General features: G+C 42.9%; 1 protein-coding gene, 1 long non-coding RNA gene and 1 other non-coding gene across 3 annotated transcripts; 1 reads left to right on the top strand and 2 right to left on the bottom strand.

Moving 5' to 3' along the window:
- Positions 1-1530: 1530 nt before the first annotated feature.
- Positions 1531-3266, bottom strand: ADRA2C (adrenoceptor alpha 2C). Its single transcript, XM_069976400.1, has one exon. It carries the CDS (start codon positions 3128-3130, stop codon positions 1736-1738), a length of 1395 nt encoding a protein of 464 aa, XP_069832501.1. The 5' UTR covers positions 3131-3266; the 3' UTR covers positions 1531-1735.
- A 6771-nt stretch (positions 3267-10037) lies between these two features.
- Positions 10038-17829, top strand: LOC138796941 (uncharacterized). Its single transcript, XR_011363856.1, has 3 exons — positions 10038-10105; positions 17075-17173; positions 17717-17829. It is a non-coding gene; the product is annotated as an uncharacterized lncRNA (long non-coding RNA).
- LOC138797953 (U2 spliceosomal RNA) lies at positions 15998-16188 on the bottom strand. The gene has a single exon (XR_011364040.1). It is a non-coding gene; the product is annotated as a U2 spliceosomal RNA (small nuclear RNA).
- Positions 17830-25528: the final 7699 nt, after the last annotated feature.

The raw sequence follows: 25528 nt of genomic DNA, 5'->3' as shown, positions 1-25528 counted from the left end.
TGCCTAATAAACTCAATTACAAACTTTCTTAAAATCGCCTGGACTATTGATTTCTGCAAAAAAAAACAAACAAACAAAAAACTACAGTGTTACTTTAAGTCTGCTCATTCGCTATTTGATTACTGAAGGCTGAAGAAGTTGGATGCAGCCCTATAGGCCATAGGCTATATCCGTGTTTTCCCAGACTCCCCAGGGCTGCATCCAACTTTTTCCGCCACCTGTAATCTAATGCCAAATAAATGGACCAGAGCACGCTCGAGCTGCGCTCATCTCTAATCCCTACAGATCATAAAGTGATGTAATATCCAAGTGATCACAAATGAAGAGAGTTCCCTTTGTAAGATTAAGCATAGAAATTCAGCTTTGCTACATCCATTAGTTAAAAAATAAAAGGACAGGGCTGCAATATGAGACTGCCCTAGGTACTGCAGGAGTGAACTACAAAATTTAGCAATTAAGCTCCCACCCATCCCCCCTCCCCGAAACTACCCCTTTGCCTACACCCACCCCAATAACCTAATCTGGAATGTACTGCTCTGCAATATCAAGTAACAGAAAATACCATGAATAAAAGAATAAAAAAATACATAAAATAAATAATGAAACTGATCAATAAAAGTATAAATAAATAAATAGCCTTACCAGCAATTCCTGTACAGTGTTATTACAGGAAGACACTTAGGTAACAGGGGGCACTAGCTGTACAGTAGATTTGGAAATAGACATCATCACCTCTGCTTTTGACATTGACAATGATTTTTTCTTTCTTTCTAGGATTATTATTCAAGGTAAGAACCCTGCTTCAAATAGGGAAAGCATGTTGTCACATACTGCATACAGACTTAATGAGAACGTACATTACATTACCCTGTATTATTATTATTATTATTATTATTATTATTATTATTATTATTATTTTAGATGGGGGGGTTAGGGTACATCATTAGAATAGGCAGCAAAAAGTATAACACCACCCTTGGCTGTCTGCACCCCCCAAACTGCATTGCCCTTAGCATGTGTCTTGTTTGCTTAATAAGTAAATGCATCCTTATGATTCAGTGGTAAGCAGTGCATCTGCCCAGTATTAGTACATACAATAGTCCATACCAGTAATACAGAGCTATGTGTGTCTGTTATTACTTAGATGCACAGCCAACATTTAAAGGGGAAGCGCTGTTATTCTTGCAGCAGCCATCTCTGGGTACTATCAGCTTGTTAACTCTTTGGTTACCAAAGATGAAACAAAGAAGTAGAAAAAATAAAGTTTTACTAGGAGCCCAGCAGCAAGACATGGTTTGATCATCCATCATCCATAACCAAGATACATTGTATTACCTGAGCACTTAACCCTTAGGTGAACTGATAAAAACAGAACACTGCTTTTTCTTAGGAAATATATTTGTGTTTGCTTCAGAACAAATGTAAAATAGACTGTAGCATAAGGTGCCTTGAAAAAAGAAGAGACAATGGTGGAAACAAAAGCCTATAATACAGAAGAGTCTGATAGTCTGCCCTTGTTTGTAAGGTAGAAAATACAATCCAACTATGAGACATATATATGAATCATCATCAACAGTACCATGGTGTCCCAGATCCATGACATCCTGCCAGTACATTCACTCTGTCACATCACTGTGGTCATTGAGAATGAGAAGTGTCTAGTCCAATGGCTCCTTCCCTATGGTGTGCTCTTGGCACCCTAAGGCAATTTTGCAGTGTCAATCCTGTTCCCATCTCAATGAGTGAATCTCTTCCTCTTGCTTAGGCAGATAATTTTCTTGAAGGAACGTCTGAAATCCTGGTTGAATATGGTGTATATGACAGGATTCAGGGAACTGTTACAATAACCTATCCAAAAGAAAAACTTGAATAAAGTTTCTGGGATGGCACAGGCTTCCCTGCAGATTCCATACAGGCTATAGCTGAAGAAGAAAGGGAACCAGCAGACAACAAAGACCCCCATGACCACAGCTAAGACAAAGGTGAACCTCTTCTCCCTGGCTTGGGTGAGTTTCCTCCTGGACATGCTGCTTCTCTTCTTTTTCCTAGAGGAGAACATGTCCATGGATTTGTTGCTGGACCTGGACAGGCGGCTGGACTGCTTGGAAAGGCTCCTCTTGTCCTTACTGGAGTCAGTGTTGTCTTCTCTACTGCTGCTCTTCCTCCTCTTGCTCTCAGACATGCTGCTTTCCTCCATGTCCAGCTCATCTATATCTGTGGGTTTGGGAGGCATGGGTCTGGATGGGTAATGTCCATTCTCCTTGTCCAGAGGAAATTTGACTGATGTCCCCTTGCTGAAGCCATTCTCTGCATGAGAGGAGCAGTCAGTGTTTGGCTTCTTCTCTGACAAAGTCCTGGTCCTCAGCTTGGCTACCTGATAGATGCGAATGTAAACTAAGATCATGATCACACAGGGGGCAAAGAAGGATCCTATGGAGGAAGAAAGGATGTACCAAGTCTCATCATTCAGCTCACACTTCACAGTCCATTCAGTTAAATTAATATTTCTCATAGCTTCCCCTCCAAGTCTATCCATAGAGATCAAAGGTGGGAATGAGATGACAGCAGATATCAACCAGACAGTCACAATGATGCCTTTAATCCTCCTGGGGGTCCTTTTTAGGTTATATTCAACAGCCTGGGTGACAGACCAGTACCTATCCAAGCTGATAGCACATAGGTGGACTATAGAAGAGGTACAGAAGAGCACATCTAAAGCTAGGTAGATATCACACCAGACATTCCCAAAGAACCAGTATCCCATCAGTTCATTTGCCAAAGAGAAGGGCATGACCAGGGCAGCCACCAGGATGTCAGCCACAGCTAGGGACACCAAGAAGAGATTTTGGGGGGCTTTAAGAGCCCTGGAAGTCAACACAGCAATGACCACAAAGACATTCCCAACTATGGTGAAGATGATGAGAAAGCCGACAATTGCCACCAAGCTCCAGATAGCAGTCACAGAATATTGCCCCTCACTGCCAGGTCCAGAGGATGGCATCAAAGTGCTATTGATGCCCTCAGTGGTGTTGTCAGTAACATCCATAGTGGTGTTCAGGTGGCATTCACATAGCTCTGTCACCTCACTGGTGTGAGTCTCTTGCCAAGTTAGGATCTCCTTAACCCTCATCTCTGGTCATGGTCCCAGGTCTCCTTCTTGCATCTGGTAGAACAGTTGCCCTCTCCTCCTAGGAGCCCAGGATCCTGCTGTTATAAGTGATGCCATGTTTCACACATCCTAGGCATGAAGCTGGCAGAGTTCATGTTCTCCTTCTGGTCGTCTGTCTTTCTGTTGGACACAGTGATCCAGCAGGGGCAGTGTTCATAGTCCTGTATGAGGAGGTGGATCTGCTAGCAGCAGCAGCTCAGTACGATCCTTCTAATGCATCCGAAGCATCTGCTCCCTTATAGCAAGGCTGACTCCAGCTCCTCAGTCTTCTCTCCACTGCCAAATGCAAATCTCTTCCTAGCCAGTGTGATGGCAAAATCCTGTCATCTCCTGCTATTTACTGCACACCCTCTTGGTGTATGTTTGTTTTGCTTGGATTTGGGAGGCTTTTAAAGCACTTAATACAAGGTACTTAGCTGCTAAGTGCACTTGGACCATTGACTCAATTCCTGGTAAGTCTGCTTCTTTCCTCCACATGACATGTCACGTTTGCAATGCAAAGTGACAAGAAGGTGGTTGTGTTACAGGGTGTCATGCTGTGCCCCTTGTATATGAATGCCAGCAGTAGACAAGGCAGGGGTTAAGGGGGCTATCTTCTTCAATATCAAATTCTTCTCCTTATATAATAAATATAAACCTAGAGCATATAACCACACAAATCCCATATAAAATTATAATAATAAAGTTATTGTTAATGCATCTTATAATGACACTTGCACCATCTCAGACTGTATGAAACTTCCAGGACAGATGGAAGGCTGGGGGACTTTTATTGTTATCTTTCTGCTTGCTGAATACTAGTAGTGAAATGAGCACAGTTTGTATTCAATGCACATACTGTACTACTATATTGTTTTTCCCTGTAGGTCATACCAGAAGTGGCCTCTAGAGGTCCCTCTTTGCTTGCAGATAAAGGCAAAGGCTTGGTGGTACCTTGAAGATGCCTTGTAAAATGTTAGACAGCATCTTCTCCTACACATTAGCAGAATCTTCTGTCATTATTAACCTTTGCCTGGAAGAGCTCTTGTCACTCACAAAGTCACGTGACTGGGGCACTGCATGGGATGGGTAATCTTTTAAGCACCCCCCCCCCCCCTGAAGGAATACTGTAGGTCTGCCATAACTCCCATGTAATCTAATAGTAAATGATTTTGTGCTTGACCTCATATGGGCTATGGTCTTAAGCATTAATGGGGGGGTGCATTATTTCTCTAATTCATTGATTCGCTTCTATTGCTTAGACGGCATCCAGAGAGGACATGGAGCCCAGACACAATGTAATGACATTTTATTTGATTTCATCTCAAGCACAGAAAACTCCAGGAAAGCATTGGCTTGGGGCTGTTGTATTCTTGGCACTAAGCAATTTTGGGAGAACATTGTTAAAATGACTAATAGTCTGGATCTTGTGATATGAAAACAGTAGGAGCTCAGCGGCTGATATTCAATGTGCTGCATTTAACCCTTTCCCTTTTGCTATGTGTAATTCTATATTTCAATCATTATTGAATTTAACCTCTTAAAGGACAAAAAAAAAATCTTATTTTTTTTTCTCAAATCCCCAGCGATTGCCTCTTATTCCTGCGGGAGTTTGCTTCTGGCTATACATTCCTTCTACAGTGGCCACTGCTGGGCAATAGAAGTATTACATATGGACATTCATTTTAAAGGGGTTGTTTAGGATTAGCTAAACATGGCTGCTTTCTTAAAGAAACAGCACCACTCCTTTCTCCAGTTTAGGGGCAGATTTTACAGTTCAGTTCCATTTAGGCGAATGGAGCCTAATTGCAAACCTCACCCAAAATGGAGACAAGAGAGGTGTTATTTCTGGAGGAAAGGGGCCATGTTTTACTAATCCTAGATAATCCCTTTAAGGATCATTTCTCACCTTTAAGACACCCTGATTTGTACTGACAAGGGACAGGCATCCCAAAGCAGTTGTCTACAGATGGTTAACTTCCTCATTTCAAGGAGATTCTGGCTCAAAACCCTAACAATGTTTAAAGGGGTTTTCCGCCAAAAAAGACTGATGAGCTATCGACAGGAAATCCCCTTTAAGGTGCGTTCACACCTACAGGATCCGCAGCAGATCTGCAGCAGATCCGCAGCAGATTTCATGGTACAGATTTGATGCTGTGTTCAGTTATTTAAATAATATCTGCTGCGGATCTGCTGCAGATCCGCTGCGGATCTGCAGCAGAAAATACGCTGCGGATCCTGTAAGTGTGAACGTACCCTTAAAGGCTCTTTAAGGGTCAATCGTTGATGTAAGGTGAGTTAAGCCCAGTAGGTGGCACTGTAGAGTAAGTTCTTTTCCTTCTGGAAGGGACATACTTTGTATATTCTTCTCCTATGGAGCATTTTATGGTTAGGACTCCATACTCCAGTCTGGCCATCTCCCCAAGGAGACACACTACTCCCCAAGTCTGAAAATCAATTATAGAAGGGTCATGCAAGATGGACAAGGATATGGACAGGGGCTCTCTTGACAACCACCCCCCAGCACTTACAGCAAGGTTTGAAGAAAAGTCCAATCCTGCCTAATAAACCCCTTAAAGGGGTTATCCCAAGATGGAAAGTCACTCCTTATCCACAGGAGAGGGGATAACTTGTTGATTGGTGATGGTTTGACTGCTGGGGTCCCCAATGATTTTGAAAATGGACATTAATTGTCCCCAAAACAAATCAAGTGCACATTTATAGCCTGCGCTCCATTCATTCCTTATGGGGCTTCCGAACACTGAAGAGCTATGTGCAGATCACAATGTGGACCTGGGCTGGGATTTCTTTTCTTCCAGTCTCTGTCAGCTCTGATAGCCCTGGGGTTGTCTATACAGATTTTTTTAGGGGGGTTACTTTAAACCACACCCCTTTGCCAGCACAGTCATGCCCACAGTCCAGTAAGCCATGCCCCTCCTTAAAAAAGGTGGCAATATGTCTAAAAAGTGTTTAAAACATCTTCACTATTCACTATTATGTTTATAAAAACAAACAAAAAAGGTTTAAAACATCATCATCTTCACTAATATGTTTATAGGTGGAGATGATCGAACCTGGAGCATGCTCGAGTCCATCCGAACCCGATCGTTCAGCATTTGATTAGCGGTGGCTGCTGAAGTTGGATAAAGCCCTAAGGCTATGTGGAAATCATGGATATAGTCATTGGCTGTATCCATGTTTTCCAGACAACCTTAGGGCTTTATCCAACATCAGCAGCCCCCGCTAATCAAATGCCTAACGTTTGGGTTCGGATGGACTCGAGCATGCTCCAGGTTCACTCATCTCTATTTATAGGTTAAAAAAAGCTGTCAGGGGGCCTTCACACGTACCGGATCCACAGCAGATTTCACGCTGCGAGTTTGCAGCAAAGTCCGCTGCGGATTTATGTAGTGTGAAGGTCTATGGAGGTTACATATCCACAGTGGAATATTCATTCCACTGCGGATATGTGACTCGGCCCCTTTAACCCCTCACCGCCCGCTGTCTGCAGCCCCTGGCCCGGAGCATACATTACCTGCTCGGCGCCATGGCTATGTGAGGCTCCTGGCTCCCGTTGGTCCCCATCAGCCAAACAGTGCTGCCGTGCACTGATTGGCTGATGAGGAGCAAGGGAAGCCTCACACACAGCCGCGGTGCTGAGCAGGTGATGTATGCTCCGGGCTGGCGGCTGTGGGCAGCGGGATGCGGGCGGGGGGGGGGAAGGGGGTGTTTAGGGGGGCCAGGTCACATACTGCCAGCAGAATGAAAATTCCACTGTGAGTATGTGACCCATTCTCTTCACACTACCAGGATCTGCAGCGGATTTCACTGCAAACTTGCAGCGTGAAATCCGCTGCGGATCCAGGACATGTGAAGGCCCTCTTAAAGGGGTATTCCCCCCAAGAGCTAAAAAAATGAAATGCTCCCAAACCTAGCTGGCCTTACTCATCAAGTCCCCCTGAGTATTTTGAGACGTCTCCCATCTTTCTAGCTGCTGCCGTTCCTGAGTTACAACTTTTTCTAAAACATGGTCTATATCCAAGATAGGAAACTACATTTCCCATCATGCAATGCTTCTGCCTGATGATGGTGAAGTAGCAGAACTGAGACAATGAAGGAGATGATGACAGTGTAGCAGAGCCGAGATGGCTGTGTCGGTGTAGCAAAGCTACGCGGGTGAATGCGGAGCTATGCTGCGGGTGAGTGAGGGATGCCATGGGTGATGGGGGGGGGGGGGGCGGTCGGTTGTGGGGCGGGGGCTGTGTGCTGCGGGTGAGTGCTCGACGGTGCGCCGGGAGGCTCTGGACACAGGGGGTGAGCTCTGGGCTGGCGGTGACCGGGTGGCTGCTGTTAGGGAGGGAGACAGTCACAGCTGCGCTGATCACTGTCTCCCTCTGTAACAGCAGCCACCCCATCAGTGTTCTCAGTCACTTCACTGTTCTGGGACTGAGGACACGTGATGCCGACACAGAGGGTGGGGGCCAGAAGCAGGGAGCGGTGTCGGTGTGGACTGAGGTCTGATGATTCTCTGCAATCCATGGGGGTGAATGCAGCTGGATAACAGCAAAACTGTGCAGAATCCATAATAACTTTTTATTGGAAAGATGGAAAGCTACGGGTGGGCAGCGTATTAATGCAAAAATAATTTTGGGGGGAATACCCCTTTAAAATGTAATAGGATAAACTATAAAAACTCCACAATGCAAAAAGAACTAGAATTTTTTAGTGGAGATAAAAAAAAAATATTTTATTTAATCATAATCCCCAAAACATAAAACATATACATAGAATATATCCCCACACTCTGTGCAAGAGAGATCTCAAATAGTTACCTGGCCTTATAAATATTTTTAAAAAGTTATAACTAATGAAATGCAAAAGGGCATGAAAATAATATTTCTGGCTTTTTTTTTCGAGGACAAGTTAAGGAATTAAGCTTTGGGCCATGTTCTCACACAGTATTTCTGCTCAGTATTTTACAACCAAAACCAAAAGTGGACTGAAAACACAGAATCACTATGTTCGCACACTGTTGAAATTTAGTGGATGGCCGTGATTTAATGTCAAATAATGACCGTTATTTGAAACTAATGGCAATTATTTGCCATTAAATGACGGCCATCCATTAAATCTCAACAGTGTGTGAACATATCCTTTCTGTATTTTCAATCCACTCCTGGTTTTGGTTGAAAAATACTGACCAAAATGCTGAGCAAAAATACTGTGTGAGAACATAGCCTTAGGCTGGTTAAAGGGGTATTCTCATCACAATGATTCAGCTCAGCAGCGCCATGTCCCGCTCTCATTTCCTGGTTTAGAAAGGGGGGGGGGGTGATTGGGTAAGTATGGGACGCAGAGATTATACAGGCCTCCAGGGATACTTCACAAGCCCTGGATATGTATGTGAACTGAGAGGGAGACATAGAAGGGAAAGAATATATACATACTACTTCTGAGGTCTTGTCCACCCAAGTGACATCACAGCCAGACCACTGCTTACAGAGTGGAGTTGTCTGTAACCTGGACAATGAGCTGTCAACTATAGGGGAGAGAAGAGGGCCAAACGCTAAAGTAATCTATGTTGCTACTTTGCTACTGCAAAGTGTCTGCAAACTTGCTTACTTTTCATCATTTATCACCTAATAAAAGTTTAGGTGATTACACCTTTAGGCTATGTTCACACTACGTAAAAGTACTTTGTATGGGTGAACAATGCCTATTGTTCTATGGGATCCCAGCCGGAGCGTATACACATCGTATGCGCTCCGGCCGGGATCCTGCACGGGGCCTGCAAATAACTGACTGACAATGAATTGCGGCTGTAGAAAACCCTGTCAGTTCACACAGTGAAGTGAGCGGTTCCGGACGCTCGCTTCACTGTGTGCCATGGGAGGTTCTGATGCGGGCGCGCGCTGATGCGCCTGCATCAGAACCCTGCGGCCGAAAGATCATCCGGCCGGTATTTAAGTACCGGCCGGGATGATCCGGGCAGAGACCGGCTGTTCCGTGACTCGGTAGGGTCACAGAATGGCCAGTCTCTACACGTTGTGTGAACATAGCCTTTATAAAATATGTGCACTGACAGCTGATCTTCCATCGACTTTAATAGATTAGAAAAAAGGACACTTTTTTTGCCCATATTACAGAAATTTTTTTGTTGTTCTATTTTACACTGTGTGAGCCCAGCCTTAGGATTCAAGATATTCCTCCATCTTTAATTTTTGTTTACTGTTGATCTGAACCAGTATAGTATTTTTATTGCATATGTTGTTATAGCAGACATATGGTTGTTATTTTAATATTTAATATTTTTAATAAAAAAAAAAAAAATGAAGTCTGTTGTGTAATTCATTTATTTATTTTATTATCTGTAATCCGATATACAACTCAAATTCATACTTTATTTTTTTCTCTTACTTGCAAGATCATCATGATGCAGGTAAGATCATTTGTGTTGATTCTGCCCCCATGTACAACATTCACATAATCCCTTGTTATTATTATTTAACCACTGCCTGAGGTAATTACTATTTCATGATTTTCTTGCCTAAGTCGTCTCATTGAAATTTCATTATTTCTCTTAAATAAATCATAAAAGGGAAATACCACTAAGAGTGTGATTAATGTCAGACTTATTTTTGAAATCTATTTCTAGGCAGGATGGGGCTCTATACTTATTTTTTGTTGCCCCCCTCCCCCATGTGGAATATAGTCATATAGGTGGAGATTTATGAAGCATGGTGTAAAGTGAAACTGGCTCAGTTGCCCCTAGCAACCAATCAGATTCCACCTTTCATTTTTCAAAGAGTGTGTGAGGAATGAAAGGTGGAATCTGATTGGTTGCTAGGGGCAACTGAGCCAGTTTCACTTTACACCAGTTTGATAAATCTCCCCCATAGTGTTGATAACATATGCTGGTGGATTTATGCTGATACAAAAGTCCAAGGAACTAAGACTGTAAGTAATATCCAAGCTGCAGCAAAGAATATCTCCAATAATACATGTAACTAAAGTCAAGTCAGTTTGCAGGATACCAATACCTGCAGAGATGGCTCCATCCCCAGAGCATACAATGTAACAAAGTAAAACATCACTGGCTTTGTTAAAAAATCTAAACTTATCTAAGTTGAAAACTGTTCTTGTTATCTTTCTTCCCTACTTTATTTGGCCTCCGGAAGTTGTTAATCGGGTTATCCAGCCTCATAAAATTGATGGTCTCTTCTTAGGGAAGGCTATGAATATAAGATTGGCGGAGGTCTAACTCTTGGTGGCTGGTTTCTTCTGTGCCTGTTGGCACTCTTGGTACCTGTACACTCTGCTGCCCAAGGCACCCACCCCACGTGTAGGTATCCCCCCTATAGGTAGTCCATGTGATAGATGCCCCCTCCCCAGTAAATAAGATCCCCAATGTAGGTTATCCCCCCCCTTAGGTAGCCTCCCTCATGTAGATATCCCTTCTGTAGGTAGTCACCACAGTAGTTGGCCACCCCAGTATATAGTATCCCCCAATTAGGTAATCACCCTGTAGGTAGCCCCCACCCATGTAGGCATTCCCCCTGTAGGAAATCTCCCAGTGGGAAACCTCCTCCCATGTATGCAGCCCTCTCTCCTGGGGAATTGGGGTATGGAGCAGCCTCTTGTAGTCAGAGCCATCATATCATCTCTTGCCACAAGTGTGTTTGGCAGAGCGGGGAGCCATCGGCTCCTCACTTTGTCAACCACAATGCCACATCATTTAACTGTGAGGTTGCTTACAGATAAAAGGCCAGGCATAACAGGGTGGGCGGCAGAGGGCATTGGCATTTGCCCGTGTTCATCAGGTGCTAATGCCAGCCCTGCCACTCTCTTCTGACTGCAGATGGGGCCATCTAAGGCAGCCACTTCATGTGGCTTCATGGCAGAAGCACCCCTGTGTACAGGCCTCAGGCCTGGACCTGGGCTTCATAGCTAACATACCATGTCTCTATAGAGATCTGCAAAGTAGGAAGGTTCTAGAACTGGGAAGATTTTAGTTGTGAACTCAGCCTTAGTGTCTAATGTGAAAAACTAGAAGAAGAAGATGGCTTTTTCATTGTATTATTTTTCACTGAGACCATGGTGTTTCCCACTGGTCCATCTACATATGAAATGTTATTGCAAGAACTGCTATAAATTGATATGTAAAATCACAGATAGCACATTGTGATATCCTGGCACATTATGCTAAATCAGAAACTTATCCAAGCTACAAACATGGTGTTGATCTGTGAATCTATTTCTGTCTTATCTGCATTAAGACGGTAGGAGATTCGAGAGAAGTGACACCTGCCCCAGGTACTATACTCTTTAACCTTCCTCAAACTAAAAACAGTATAAATAATGCAACGTGCAATTCTCATGTAGTACGATTGCAATGCTGCGAATAGAGTTGGAATCCCTAACATGGATTATCATATTAATTTATATAGCACCAACATATTCCACAGGGCTGTACAGAGGCTCACCCAATCAGCACCTGCCCCCCTTGGGACAGAGGTCTATTTCAAACTGATCAAATGTTTTTGTGTGTATGATAATACACCCCTGGAAGTAAAAAAAATTGTCAACCACATCCTCTTCTACCGGCACCACTTTATGTTGATGTAGTCACGAGCCTGGTCTTCCTCATCTTCAGCTTCTTCCTCTGTAATGAATGGGAGAAAAAAGGCTACTGGTGCATGTGCACACCTGCAGCCTTTTCATTTCCTGGAACGGATCACATGGCTTCCAGCTTGCTCAGCTCTGATTGGCTAAGCAAGCTGGAAGCAATGTGACCCGACCTGGCTAATAAAAATGGCTGCCGGTGCACACGTGCACCAGTAGCCATTTCTATCTCATTCGTGCCAAAGGAACTGACGGGGACTGAGGCAAATGGGAATTTCGAATGGTGATCGGCTCAGGAGGGATGGTGAGTATAGGATCTGTGTCTGTTAGTGTTTTTTTTTTCCTACCGCTGGAGTTGTCCTTTAAAATTAATATAGTTTTCTTTTGATGGGCCAAGGGGGCCCCAACCTGCTACTAAACAGAAATGAACTTGCCATTGAAAAGTTTCCCTGTTCAAAGTGTATCTATCATTTCATGTAAAAAAAAAAAAAAAAAAAAGTTCACATACAGTTAGGGCTTCCTCTTTGGCTGATGTCTGGCGATTTTTGCCTATTGCTCACCTATTTGGCATTCACCTTCACAGGGGGGCCGTGCACTCATCAAATTGCGGTGTCCCACTACGTGTTTCTTTGTTCTTTACACACCCAGGTAAAAGTGTTTCTGTCAGGTGTCACAGTTAGTACAGTTTGCTGGTGTGCCCTACTCCAACCACTAGGTGTCTCACTTTCCTTTGTGCACAGCTGCAGTTATGTAGGAAGGTTTAGCCAGATCTACACTCATGCACCACACACTCCCTGAAGTAAGGGAGTTGAGTCTAGCTCTAGACCAGTGAGGAGGTGTTCTAGCCTAGCGCTATGCCAGTAAAGTGTGTTCCTGTTTTCTTAGGCCTTTATTACACCAACAGATTTTCTGACAGATTTTTTGGAGCCAAAGCCAGGAATGGATTATAAACAAAGAACAGGTAACAAAGGATAGACTGAGATTCCTCCTCTTTTCAAATCTATTTCTGGTTTTGGCTTAAAAAACTCTTTCAGATAATCTGCTTGTGTAATAGGGCCCTTAGTTTCAGAGACTATAGCAGTCATGCACTGCTGAACTTAGCAGTGGGGAACTGGAGCTAAGGGAGCAACCCCCTTGCCTACGCCGTGGATTAGTTTGTCAGGACATTAAACCCCCTAAAGAAGGAGAGGAAAGATCTGCAGTAGAGCACAGTACAAGATAGCCACTCTCTGCTGAACTTCGCTTGACTAAGTACAAAAGAAAATACTAGTTAGCTCCCCCAGCGACAGAGGCCTGAAACTTGTGCTACTTTTCAGGGCGGTCACCGATACTGAGAGGCAGAAGGCGGTCAGATAAAATAACTAAGACTTATCTATACGTGAGTACAAGGAATTCGTCAAGATATTTTACACACTTCACCTACATCCCGGCAAAGTACTTATTAATTAGGCAAGCGCCCAGCAGGGAAAACCCTTCCTGCGGCCACAAGAGTGACTGACAGGAAGGGGGCCAATGTCTCCCGCCCTGTCAGTGCTGCTGCATGTAACTATGAGCGCTCATTACGAGTGCTCATAGTTACAGTTCAGATGGCAGCAGCGAGCGGGGCAGCGGCCCTGTCCAGCGGTCTTGAGCACAAGAGCGGGGCGTGGGGGCCCCCTGGATGTTGGGGGCCCCAAGCGATCGCTTGGTATGCTTGGTGCCAAAGACCGCTACTGCTGGTACCGCCACCCACAGAAAGGGGAGATGACCCAAGGAAGGTGTTACTGTGCAGGTGCTTGGATAAAATCACTCCTGTTACAATAAATAAACTCTTTTTCAGTGCAGGAATACTTGATACAGTAGTATACAATAGACTTCTGACTTGACAATAAACTCTGAACTTGACTGACAAGACTTGTACTGAGAGCTTGAGAGGTGGAATAGCTGTGCTGACTTGGTTGAGTGTGGAGAAGTAGAGAAGATTAAGAGAAGTAGAGAGGAGGATGTCGAGAGAGTCCCAACTTAATGTAGTACTGTGCTCTGCCAGAACTTTAGTAGTAGAATAAGTAGAATACTTGAGAGTAGATACAACACTTGTGCCTGTGTTTTGTCTTTGCACCACCTATTGCCCACCAGTGTTGTGCGATCCATCTTAGAGGGTGACCCAAGCTTGTTACCTGGGTTGAACAGAGTGGTCACAGTTTTCTGGTTACACCCACACTGCGAGATAGAGTATGTGGGCATCTAGCAACTTTGCTCTATCCGAATCAGTTACTCTGTTATAGGTTACCCTCCTACACCTTTAGACTTGTTCACGGTGTGGGCTGGGATGATCCCTGACTTGTCCTCTCCGAGAGTGTTTAACACTGCATAGAAGAGTTGCTTTCAAGAAACTAGTGTCTGTGCTTCCCATGTGTGTCTGTTCTGCTTAACAGCTAGACTAAGACTCACTGTACTTGTCCTCTCACAGGGGACCTGGCATAGGCCAGGGCCCAGCTTAGCTGCTGTAGGGACCATGCTGGCTTGTGTCCGCTCTGCTTAACAACGTGACTAAAACTCACTAACACTTCCTCTCCCCATGTGACTACCTCCTACAGAGTATGTAATACCTGCTGTGAGTGGGTGAGAAGAGTGTAAGAGAAGAAAGGAGAAAAGAGATAGATAGAGAAGAAGAAAAAGCTCTCATTGGTGCATAAGTCACAAACAACAATAACGCCTTGAGTACTACAGCTGTGCAATTCATAGATGCAACATATACATGCTAGCGACATCTAGTGGCAAAACTTAAGTACGACTACATCACCACTTACACTTGGAGTAAAGGCTTTTGTGAAGGGTGTATCTACTAGCAACAACTGTGGTGGGACACCACAAATTCAGCTAGCATGCTTTTAGTGTTGGTTTAGAATAGTGGATTCTAACAGCCATCAGCTGTCTGGGCATGCTGGGAGTTGTAGTTTTGCAACAGCTAGAGAGCCACAGGTTGAACACTATGGGTGAAATTTATCAAACATGCTGTAAAGTGAAACTAACTCAGTTGCCCCTAGCAACCAATCATATTCCACCTTCCATTTTCCAAAGAGTCTGTGAGGAATGAAAGGTGGAATCTGATTGGTTTTTAGGGGCAACTGAGACAGTTTCACTTTACACCATGTTTAATAAATCTCCCCCTATGGGTATAGAAGATAAAGCAAAGCTCTTCATAGTTGCAGTGGTAAAAAGGTCAGTGTTTCAATATACTAGTTGTTATAAATAAGATTCCGGGATGGCTATATACCTTCAATAACTGATGGCCAATCATTCAGCCGTCAGCTATCCCTCCCGTCCAGCCCCTGTCCTCCCTATACACAGGAAGCTGCGGCTTTTGTCTCCCAGAACAAAGGGGTTGGGCAGTGATTTTCAATCATGCCCAATTCATATCGACATCATATGTTGGTGGTCGGTTGAGAGAGCCCCACACAGCCATCAGTGGCAGGTACGTCAGACAAAAGTATAACATGTATGTGGACTTTTGTATTGTACTATGTGTGGTATTTGATAAATCTCTACATAGACAATATACACAATGTGATTCAGCAGTGAAGTGACAGATTACCACACAATAAAATAAACCTCAGCATTACTCCTATGCTGATCAATGGCAGCAAAATAATTACATTCCGTCAGACGTTTAATCTGCAATTACTGTATTCTATGTGTTATTTATGATGTGTGAAACATGTCGCTTGACCCTCGGGATCTGTAAGCAAAATGCCTACAGAGGTAGCAGAGCTGAGTTTGTTTTATAATATATAACCTGTGCCCTGTATATAACACATCATGATATCACTATTGTTCCATTACAAGAAGTTGCTGTTTGTCAGCTTAGCAATAAGTCTTATTCAAATGCTGATTCCAGTAACCAAGCAACTAAATCTATAGCTAATCTGGCTATTTATACACGGAAAGTCACACATTTCCATACACTTTGGTTGAAGTCATTAAAGCTCCTGTTTATCCTCTCCATAGACTCCATGTCAACAAATTATAGTTTTAGCTTAAGTTGTTTCGGATATCTAGTTCGTTTACATACATCAAGCTAACTGTGCCTTTAAATAGTCTGGAAAGTACCCGAATATAATGTTGTTACTTAAAATGCTGGACAGCAGGGGGTGCTGTAAACACAGTAAAAAAGTTACAATCACCTGTCCTGGTTCACCACAACTAACAGGCTGCCGCTCCCAGTCCCCCATTGGTCTCTCTTTTATTTTTTTGTGCACTGAACCTGGAAGCACTGCAATACCAGGTCAATGCCTGGAGAGGACAGAGCAAGCTCCCCCTCCATCTCCCTGTTCTAAAAATCCATTTAATATATGACCCCCAGATCGGGGATGTATCAGACATTAAACTGATAAGAACAGATACTACGCTTAATCTTAGCCAAAAGGCCAAAAAGCAATCAATTGGTCTCCTCTATATCACAGTTTCTGTGATGTCACAGTTCCCATGGATGGTCAATTGCTGCCCAGCATGTTTTTTTAGAAGAATCACTTTAAGGCCTATTGTAGAATGTTCTGCCACCAGGCTCGGACTGGCCCACAGGGGAGCAGGGGAATTCTCCAGTGGGCCCTACCCCATAGTGGGCCCCTGACTAAGAGGTGGGCCTCCCTGTTTAGCATCTCCAGGATGACATATAATCCCCCAGCACTGCTGCACATGCCTGTGAGTTATGTGCACTCATTTGTAACTACCCTCTTATATGTAAACCTGCTGACAAGTTACTAGCAGTGAGCTAGCTGTTGCTTTCTCTGGTGATTTTCATTGGCCAGCTCCATTCTGCCTTGCCTGGTAATGGTGGTCTCATTGGTTGAGATGCCTGGGGTTCCTTCATTTAAGTGAGCTCCCTGAGGGGTCTGCTCTCAGTTCACCTGAAGACAAGAAGAAGGGGTAAATCCTTGTTTTTCCACGAACTGTTTTATTTAAGTTATTATTATATTTACTTATGTGGGGAGGGGGAGGATTAGTGGCAGCAAGATTTGGTCACAGCCAGGTTGTGGTAGCTGACCTCTCATACACCATGCCTGGCACTGTTTAATGGAGTTCTAACCAGTTGTGCTGAGGCTGAAGCAGGTTTCCAAAACTTACACATTTTCTCTGGATTTTGGAAATCAGGGTTTACTAAGATGCAGGGAGACAACTGCCTAACATGCAGTTCCTCCCTAGTCAGGCTCATCCATTGCAGATGCCAGCTGTGGGGTAAACTAGAGGTATTCCTTCTTGAGGCACAAAACCTGGGGCCTCTGAGCCTACTGTTAGTTTCTCTAAAACATAAATTTTGTATTAAAGGGGCTGACCTCTGTCCAGGGTCCACACTCAGACTAGGAAGCGGTTGGGGACCCCGGGACCGGAGCGGCGGTATGCGGCCACCAGAGCTGGAGCGGGGAGGTAAGAGCATGTCATTTCTTTTACCCCTCCCCAGCACCTCTTAAAAAATTGATTTGCCTGGACTTCTCCTTTAAAGCAGAAATTCTGATGATGTAACTATCCATAGATGTACCCTATATATACTTGTCAAAGGGGAAATTCTGATGATGTAACTATCCATAGATGTACCCTATATATACTTGTCAAAGGGGAAATTCTGATGATGTAACTATCCATATACTGTAGGTATATGTCAGGAGTCCAGCATATACTATATATTGTACCACTGATAGAAGGTTAAAGGGGTTATCCAGCGCTACACAAAAATGGCCACTTTCTTCCAGAGACAGCCCCTCTCTTGTCTACAGTTTGGGCGGGTTTTGTAACTTATTTTCATTGAAGTGAATGGAGCTTAATTGCAAACCGCAAATGAACTGGAGACAAGAGTCATGTTATCTCTGGAAGATGGTGGCCATGTTTTTGTAGCACTGGATAACCCCTCTAAAACTTTTTGAGGCTTCGCCATGCATGTTTGAATCTTAGCAGGTTTCTTTTTGCTTGCAGTGACATGATAGAAAAATGTCAGCATTCTTACATATCAGTGACATTATCAGCTTAAGAATGAATAAAATCAAAATACTTCCATCCAAAATTATTCTAATATACTAAAGTGAGCACCATAGTGAGAACAAGTCCTGGCGGTGTACCAGGGATCAAAACCGTATAAAGGATTCAAGATACCAAGAGGCCAAAAAGTCTCTGCCGATGAAAATAAAAACACTTAAATCAAATATGTTTTGAGCGCCGAAGCTTCTTGGACTCTAAATAATTCCATCAGGATGACTGAGTACATCAAGAAGATGATAATAATAACCACTTACTACACTGCTCAGCCGGTAAGGATGAAGGCATTGTTGGTTGCTAAGCAGCTACTACAGATAAACAGTCGAAAACTAACAATGAAAAGGCAGTGGGTGGTGGATGAGTAGATTATCGAGTAGATTATGTAATAAATGTTCTGGAAATATACTGTGACTGCAAAGCTAGATGGGATACTGACCGCCCTCATGTCTGTTTCCAGATAATGGCTGCAGAACATACTTTAGGTTAATTGAACACGACCTCTGAAGTGAGTGGGATCTAACCATTGGATCCTACACAGTATAAGCTGTTATTTCTGCCATTTTGTCTATTTTGTGACTCAGTTTTAACCTTTTCAGTCTTATGTAATAGATACTTTTCAGCATAAGTGGCTAAAATGGTTACAAACAGTGCTCAGGTACTTAGTGCAAAAATAGTCAATGCCGAACTCCAACAGATAGATAGATAAGTTGATAAGTTAACAGGTGATAGGGACTGGATAGGAGGGCCCTTGCCTAATGTACTAGGTACTCTGCTCGGATGTGGTGAAGTGTTGAGAAGTGTTTGAAGAATCCTCATACTCACGTATGGATGAGTCGAGTTATCCTTCTACCCCACAGTGTCGGGTTTCCGTCCTACTGGGGTAGTACGAGTCCCAGGTCTCTGCTCTGGGTGGAGTTGGCTTGTAGTGTCCTTCCTACAAAGCTGAGAGTCTTGTCAGTAGAGAATGGCTGGACTGGCACTGTGCTCTACTGTAGGATCAGTTTTGAGCTTTTCTGTCCCTTTTCTAAGGTGGTCGACTGTCCTTTTCAGTTAGACTGTCCTTGGCATAGGCAAGGGTGAGGTCTCCCTTGACTCTGGTTTCATTAGGGGTCTCTCCTAGCAATCCAGGCACTAACTAACTGAAAGAAGTGGTTAGAAAGTCAGTGCTAGAAAAAAAAAACATACTTATTTTTTTCTGATCCCCCCGCTGCTGCTGTTCCAATAGATTGATGTGTAGTGTACCAGAGCGCAAATTACTGTGGCTGAGAGTCTAGGCTCCTACGTACGTTAATACTTATACCACCATCATTCTCTTCACTAACACTCTCTTCCACAACCTGGATCGCTGCAGATGTCCAACTCTTTAACACTCATTGCTGTTTCCTAATTTTTTCATTTAATGCATCAAACTGACAGGAACTCAAGTGGGTCACCACTGCCACTGGTAATTGACTGAGACAGTTCTTATGGTTTTAACCAAAAGAGCTGCAAGTCCTAGGTCAGGGGTCTGTTGAAAATACAGTGGCAGGGGATCAGGGCAAATGAGTATTTTTTTTTACATTTTTTTCTGGGTATAGAATCCCTATTTAGGGTACGTTCACACTTACCGGATCCCCAGCTGATTTGCGGCAGATCCGCAGGAGATCCGTGCAGATTTGATGTTGTGTTCAGTTATTTAAATGAAATCTGCTGCGGATCTGCTGCAGATCCGCAGCCGATCCGCAGCAGAAAATACGCTGTGGATCCGGTAAGTGTGAACGTACCCTAAAACCCTTTTTAGAGGCTTCTCTCGTCATACATGTACATCTTAATACATAGGTGTCACCTAAAGGATTTTGCTATCCCTATGTTTAGCTTGCACATTACAAAAACTAAAAGTCTCCGAAAGTGGTCCATTGTCAGACAACTGCCAAAAGTTAAATTTCTTTGTTCTACATGATTAGTAAACTGCAAATAAAGGTTGGAATAATGTAGTAGACTACGCACTTTCATCCTGTAAAAAGAACGTATCCATTAAATGGATACCATAATAGTATACGAAATATCAGCACATGACTTCTATTATAAGCTTGAATTTAACGGATAACTCTGGGATCTCCAGTGATATCACTCTTGTTATGGACACTGTCACTGCATCCTCCTGAGACTGAGATTAGGGGATCTTCGTCCTCCTCCTAAGTTAACTCCAGGGTGGGGGTACTGCTGACAGCCACCCAACCCACCACTGATTTAGAAGGAGCTACAAGCCCAACAACCTGCTTCTTCTGATGATGTACCAGAGAGGTAGATCATCAGAAATACCCCGAGCCCTTTTCTAGGAGCTTTCTTCTGTATACTGTAACTTCACAATGGAATATATAACAGCCTTCAAGTGCTGGGAGATTTCTTGTAGAAAATGTCATACTCCAAATCAGGACTAATATGTTGTCTCTGAGTTCAGCACTAGGAGGGGTGCTATATTATCAGAGAGTATGTTAGCATATTATAGTCTTATCTAGCCTGCTGTTATGTATTTCCTGCCTCCATACTGTATGGGAAAAGTTCTTATAGTCTGAGTTGCTTCTATTTTCGGCTCATTGTTCCTTTCTCCTACCTTGGCCTTGTTGTGATGTCACTCATCAATCTCCTCTTTTTGGAGGTATGGTAATAAGGTATGGTAATCCTGACAAGCTCTCATCACTGATTTATAAAGTGGAAGCAATCACTTCTTCCCTCTGATGGCAATTATCCATGATTATTAAGATTACCTATGCTCGGTGTCGTGACACTGTTTTGTTGCATTGTTTTTTTTTTCACCTTTATGCTACAAAGAATTTATATTTTTGTTTTACCCAAAACTGTATTTTGCTTGTTTATATGACATATGACTCTCAATCTGGTCATTGTTCCTTATATGGCAAAATTTGGCAAATTAGGTGGTTTCCCCATTTGAGATACTAGCGTTATCCAGTATGTATTTATGGGAGTTTGGGAAGCGCTAAGAAAACTTTTGTGGCCACCTCAACTTTTAGTTTCTCTGACGGTCATGGATGCAAATGCCCTATTCTTCCCTTCACCAATCTAGCTCTTTTTGTAATTTCCATAGTCCAGAATAGAGGAAGCCAAAGCCACCTCTCCGTTTACTATGAGGCTAGTTAAATTAGGGTCCCAGACATGAGACCATCATGTGGATATGCCATAAATGTGTTCAATAGGAAAACTAATTCAATGTATGCCAGTGTAGGAAAGATCTGGGATAGAAAGATTAAAGGAGAAGTCCAGGGTCGGACGTTTTTTTTCAAAAGAGTCGGGGAGGAGGTGGCTGAACATAACAACATGCACCTACCTCCCCAGCTCCAGCTCTGAGGTCTGCTGTCAGCCCCTCTGGTTCCTGGTCCCCTGGCCACTTCCTGGTCGGAACAGAGACCCGGTTTGTGACACGTCAGCCCCCCTCGCCAAGTCAGTGGGCAAGGCGAGACCCTGCTACGGCTTTTGACTGGCTGAGATTGCCTTCACATCACAACCCTAGTCCCCACTCAGACCAGGAATCGACTGAGGGACCGGGAACCGGAGCGGGGGACTGTGGTTATGTTCAGCCACCTCTTTCCCGACTCATTTGAAAAAATGTCCGACCCCCGACTTCTCCTTTAAGGTGGTAAGGATGAAATGATGAGTAGGAAGAGTGTAACTGGGAGTCATAGGGCTTAGGAGTACAAAGGGCCATGCTCGGCAAGTGGATAAAGTTGCTCACATGTCTAGTCCATTTATTTAGTGAACATGTAGTTTGATTACTGGGATTGTAGTTGCCAAAGTAGGACGGGAATTTTGAGGCAATCTTTACAAACACTTAAAATTTTTTAAACTGGGCAAAAGATTCCGTATTTCTACAAAAGGTACTTTTAAGCTGTGGGGATACCCAGCATGTTGGGGTAAATCTCTTCTGTCAAAGTACAAAGAGAAAGTTGCCAAACTTATTAGAATTATAGGTCTTATGCATAACCATTGGCCAACCCATGCAGGTTTGGTTTCAGATGAATGCATTTGGCAGCTTGGATGGGTACAGCCTTACAAACAGGCATCGAGACTAGACTAGGTCTAAAATAAAATATATAAGAGCGAATCGTTGTTGTCATTGTGTGAACCCAGGCTTCTTTAATACAGCTCATAATTTTATTTGCCTTGACAGCAGCTACCAGACACTAATGGCTAAAGTATTTTCCAATTCTAGTAGCTACTACATACTTGGGACATAACACTGTCGCTTTTTGCCTTTTCTGCAGTTTTCCGAGTCTAGCAAACCCTGAGATTACCAAAGTCAATTCAAATAAATTGTTATTTATTATTAATTTTGTCAGTGATATATTATTTACTGCGAAACGTCAGGAATATACTGCCAAGATACCGCTCTGCCTAAAATAAATCTGATGTAACACCTTCTAAGAGAGTCTATGAAACGGTTTTCAGGAGTTCCGATTTACACCATTGATTTCCTCACTATTTTAAAATTCTGTTTTATCGTTCATTAGACACCCTGCTGAATCAATATGTGAGGGAACTAGAGGGGAACATTAATGCTCCCAGCAAAGCCGAATTACGTGGCCGCTGGAAGAAAAAAAAAAAAAAGTTACTGAATGAAACCTACGTGAGTGCAAATTGCAGCATCATTAATTTATACTTCTAACAAAAAAAAAAGTTTTTATTTTAAGAATTTGACGTCAAAGGAAATCGGAAAGGATTATGAGGCAGCAGGGTTCAATTTAACTTCATAATCGGGCTTTAACACTACATAAGATTAATATGCTTCATCTGGGTCAAAAGTCCAGCCACTATGTAGAACAGATATATAGATTAACAAGAAAGATCAAGATAAACAGAACATTTACAAACTTAAAGGGGTAACCCAGAGAATTTAAAAAAATATATATTTTATTCTAACAATACATTGCTCTAATAAAGTCACATTACTTTGTAATATGACTTCAATAAAGGGGAACTATCAGCAGGTTAGATGAATCTCCCTATTACACACGGGGCGCTAAGGATGAAGGTATGTCTCTTACCTTCATCCTCTGCGCCATTCCAGTTCAGTTTTAATGTAGTGCTCTGTCTGGTTAGGCCATTTGTAGCACAATCCCGCCCTCAGAGCATTAATCCGGCTTGCCCTTGGTTAGCCCACTCCACTGATAATCATTAGAAGGGGTGGGCCCGGGGCAGATTGGCGCTCTGGGGCTGGGGCAGTGTTCCAAATGCCCTTACCGGACAGAGTACTACATTAAAACTGCACAGGAACGGCACAAAGGATGAAGGTAAAAGACATACCTTCATCCTCAGTGCCCTGTGCGCAATAGGGACATGTAAGCAAGTTAAATTCGTCTAGTGAGTGGCCAGGGGGTGGATGACACTGCTGCCGTGCTCTCACCCAGGCTATATCTCCTTATCAGAGCCTGTCTTAGCAGTTAAACCGGCTGTAATTAATAACTTTTGACATGTTTGATGACATGTCAAAGTTATTTCTATGGTAGTAAAGGACCGTGGAAATCCCAGCTTGTAACGGGCGCTGGTGCCGAGTAAACCACAAATTGGCGTGGTAAAGTCCGTAAAAACAGGTTTATTTTGTAAATCGCAATGCGTTTCGGCCACCATGTGAAAGGGGGCCTTTTTCAAGCTAACCCTTTCACATGGTGGCCGAAACGCGTTGCGATTTACAAAATAAACCTGTTTTTACGGACTTTACCACGCCAATTTGTGGTTTACTCGGCACCAGCGCCCGTTACAAGCTGGGATTTCCACGGTCCTTTACTACCATATCTCCCGTACGACTCCCTTGACGTACCCCGGTAGGAGCTGCGGTGTCTTTTGATTGTTTATGTTCTTCATAGAGTTGTGCCTATCATTTAGCACAACTCTAATAGGTGAGTGTCACTCATCCCCCTCCCCCCCCCCTACATACCCCTTACTATCTTTTATTGCACCAGGAAGCGCCCCTCGCTTTCTCTCTTTTTTATCTCCTAAAGTTATTTCTAGTCACTCTTTAAGAATTTTACAAAGCTTTCAGAAAGTTTGACAAGTTTTCAAACCCTTTGCTATGACACTTGAAAATTGGCTCTGGGGTCCCTACTTCTCTTGACCATCCTTGAGATGTTTCTACATCTTTGATAGAGTCACCTATGGTAAATTCCATTAATTGGGAAGGGTTTGGGAAGACACAGCCCTGTCTGTATAACATCTCACAGCTTACAAAGAACTGTCTGTAGAACTCAGAGAAAAGGATTTAAAGGGTTAAAAAAGGTTGTTTTTTTAAATGATGACCTATTCTTATATTAGGCCACCAATATGTACTTGTTGAAGAGTCTGACTTGCAGGACCCCTGCCGATCAGTTGAATGAAGGGAGCTTGAAGTGTTGGTTATGTATTACATACTTTTAATTACACAGTGCTTCAACAGATGACTCGTATCCTGGCCCTTTAAAGCGACTCTGTACCCACAATCTGACCCCCCACCCAAACCACTTTGGGCTGCCAGTTCAAAAGTTGTTTTTTAGGACAATAACTGCATCACCTGCCGAACGGACCCTAGGACAGATCTTGGATTAAAAGCAGCTATCGGAAGGTAAGAGCGGTTGGGGGGGCAGAATGTGGGTACAGAGTCACTTTAACATTTTTCCATAGTCAATAGTGGCTATGGTAAGTCAGGAGAGGGGCTTCCCTTGTTACCCCACTGCTATGCAGTCATGCAGTAGTAGTCCAGGACTTATTAAGGGGGTTGTCCAGCAAAAATTTTCTTTCAAATTAAATAGTATTGGAAAGTTATGGGAAGTTTGGGAAGACTTGAGATTTTTTTAACAGAAATAAATTAGAAATCGATATAACTTTCCAACACCAGTTGATTTGAAAAAAAAAAAAAAAAAAAATTCGCTTGACAACCCCTTCAAAAAAGGTCTATCATCCTTTTACCAAGGAGATTGAAAAAAATTACACACACACACACACACACAAATATATATTTATATACACATATATATATATATATATATATATATTTTTTTTTCTTTAATTATTATTATTATTTTTTTTAGTCCCAATAGGATACACACAAATAGCTAAAGGAAAATGTTGGTATCTCCAAAACTAGGTAATAAAACTTACAGATATGACGTTTCAACCCCTACTAGGGTCAAGTACTTACTTGAAGAAGACCCCAGCAGGGGTCGAAACGTCGTATCTGTAAGCTTGTTTTCAATAAAGATTTAAGATTTGGATTCTGTTGGACTGTTTCTGCACAAGTTATCCGAACCCACTTGGGGATTGTGGGTATACCAGCGGGCATCCACCTAGATCTACCACAGGTACACTAGGGACTATTGGTGCTGCTAACTTCTTTCCCATTTTCAAACCTTATTACTGTAAGTCTGGTGATGGGATGTTTTATTTAAATTTTATTAACATTTTATAAACAGAATCATACAAAGGAGTTCCGGGCAGCATCTGTAATCCACGTAGGAGAGCCTTGTAATAAATTATTATTGACAGATAAACCATGCAAAAGCAATAAAGACATAAGAAAGAAAAAAAAATCAAGATATAATTGGGGCATAGAAACTGTATTATAGAGTAGTTTCATTCAGTTGTTATAAAGGGTTACGAGCTGAACAAAAGAGAATCGGTGGACTCTTGACATTAAAATACAGAGCTTATAATTCATTCATGTGGAGGTTGAGATTGTGTGAAGCAGACCGGGTGGGAATCCAGTAGACCAAGGAAGCCATTATACAG

The sequence above is a fragment of the Dendropsophus ebraccatus genome, chromosome 7 (assembly GCF_027789765.1).
Source record: "Dendropsophus ebraccatus isolate aDenEbr1 chromosome 7, aDenEbr1.pat, whole genome shotgun sequence".
NCBI lineage: Eukaryota > Metazoa > Chordata > Amphibia > Anura > Hylidae > Dendropsophus > Dendropsophus ebraccatus.
The sequence above is the reverse complement of the archived record's forward strand: the minus strand, read 5'-3'. Positions and strand labels throughout refer to the sequence as shown.

Coding starts and splice junctions, on each gene's coding strand:
- ADRA2C (XM_069976400.1), bottom strand. CDS start 3,130: ATGAGGGTTAAGGAGATCCTAACTTGGCAAGAGACTCACACCAGTGAG.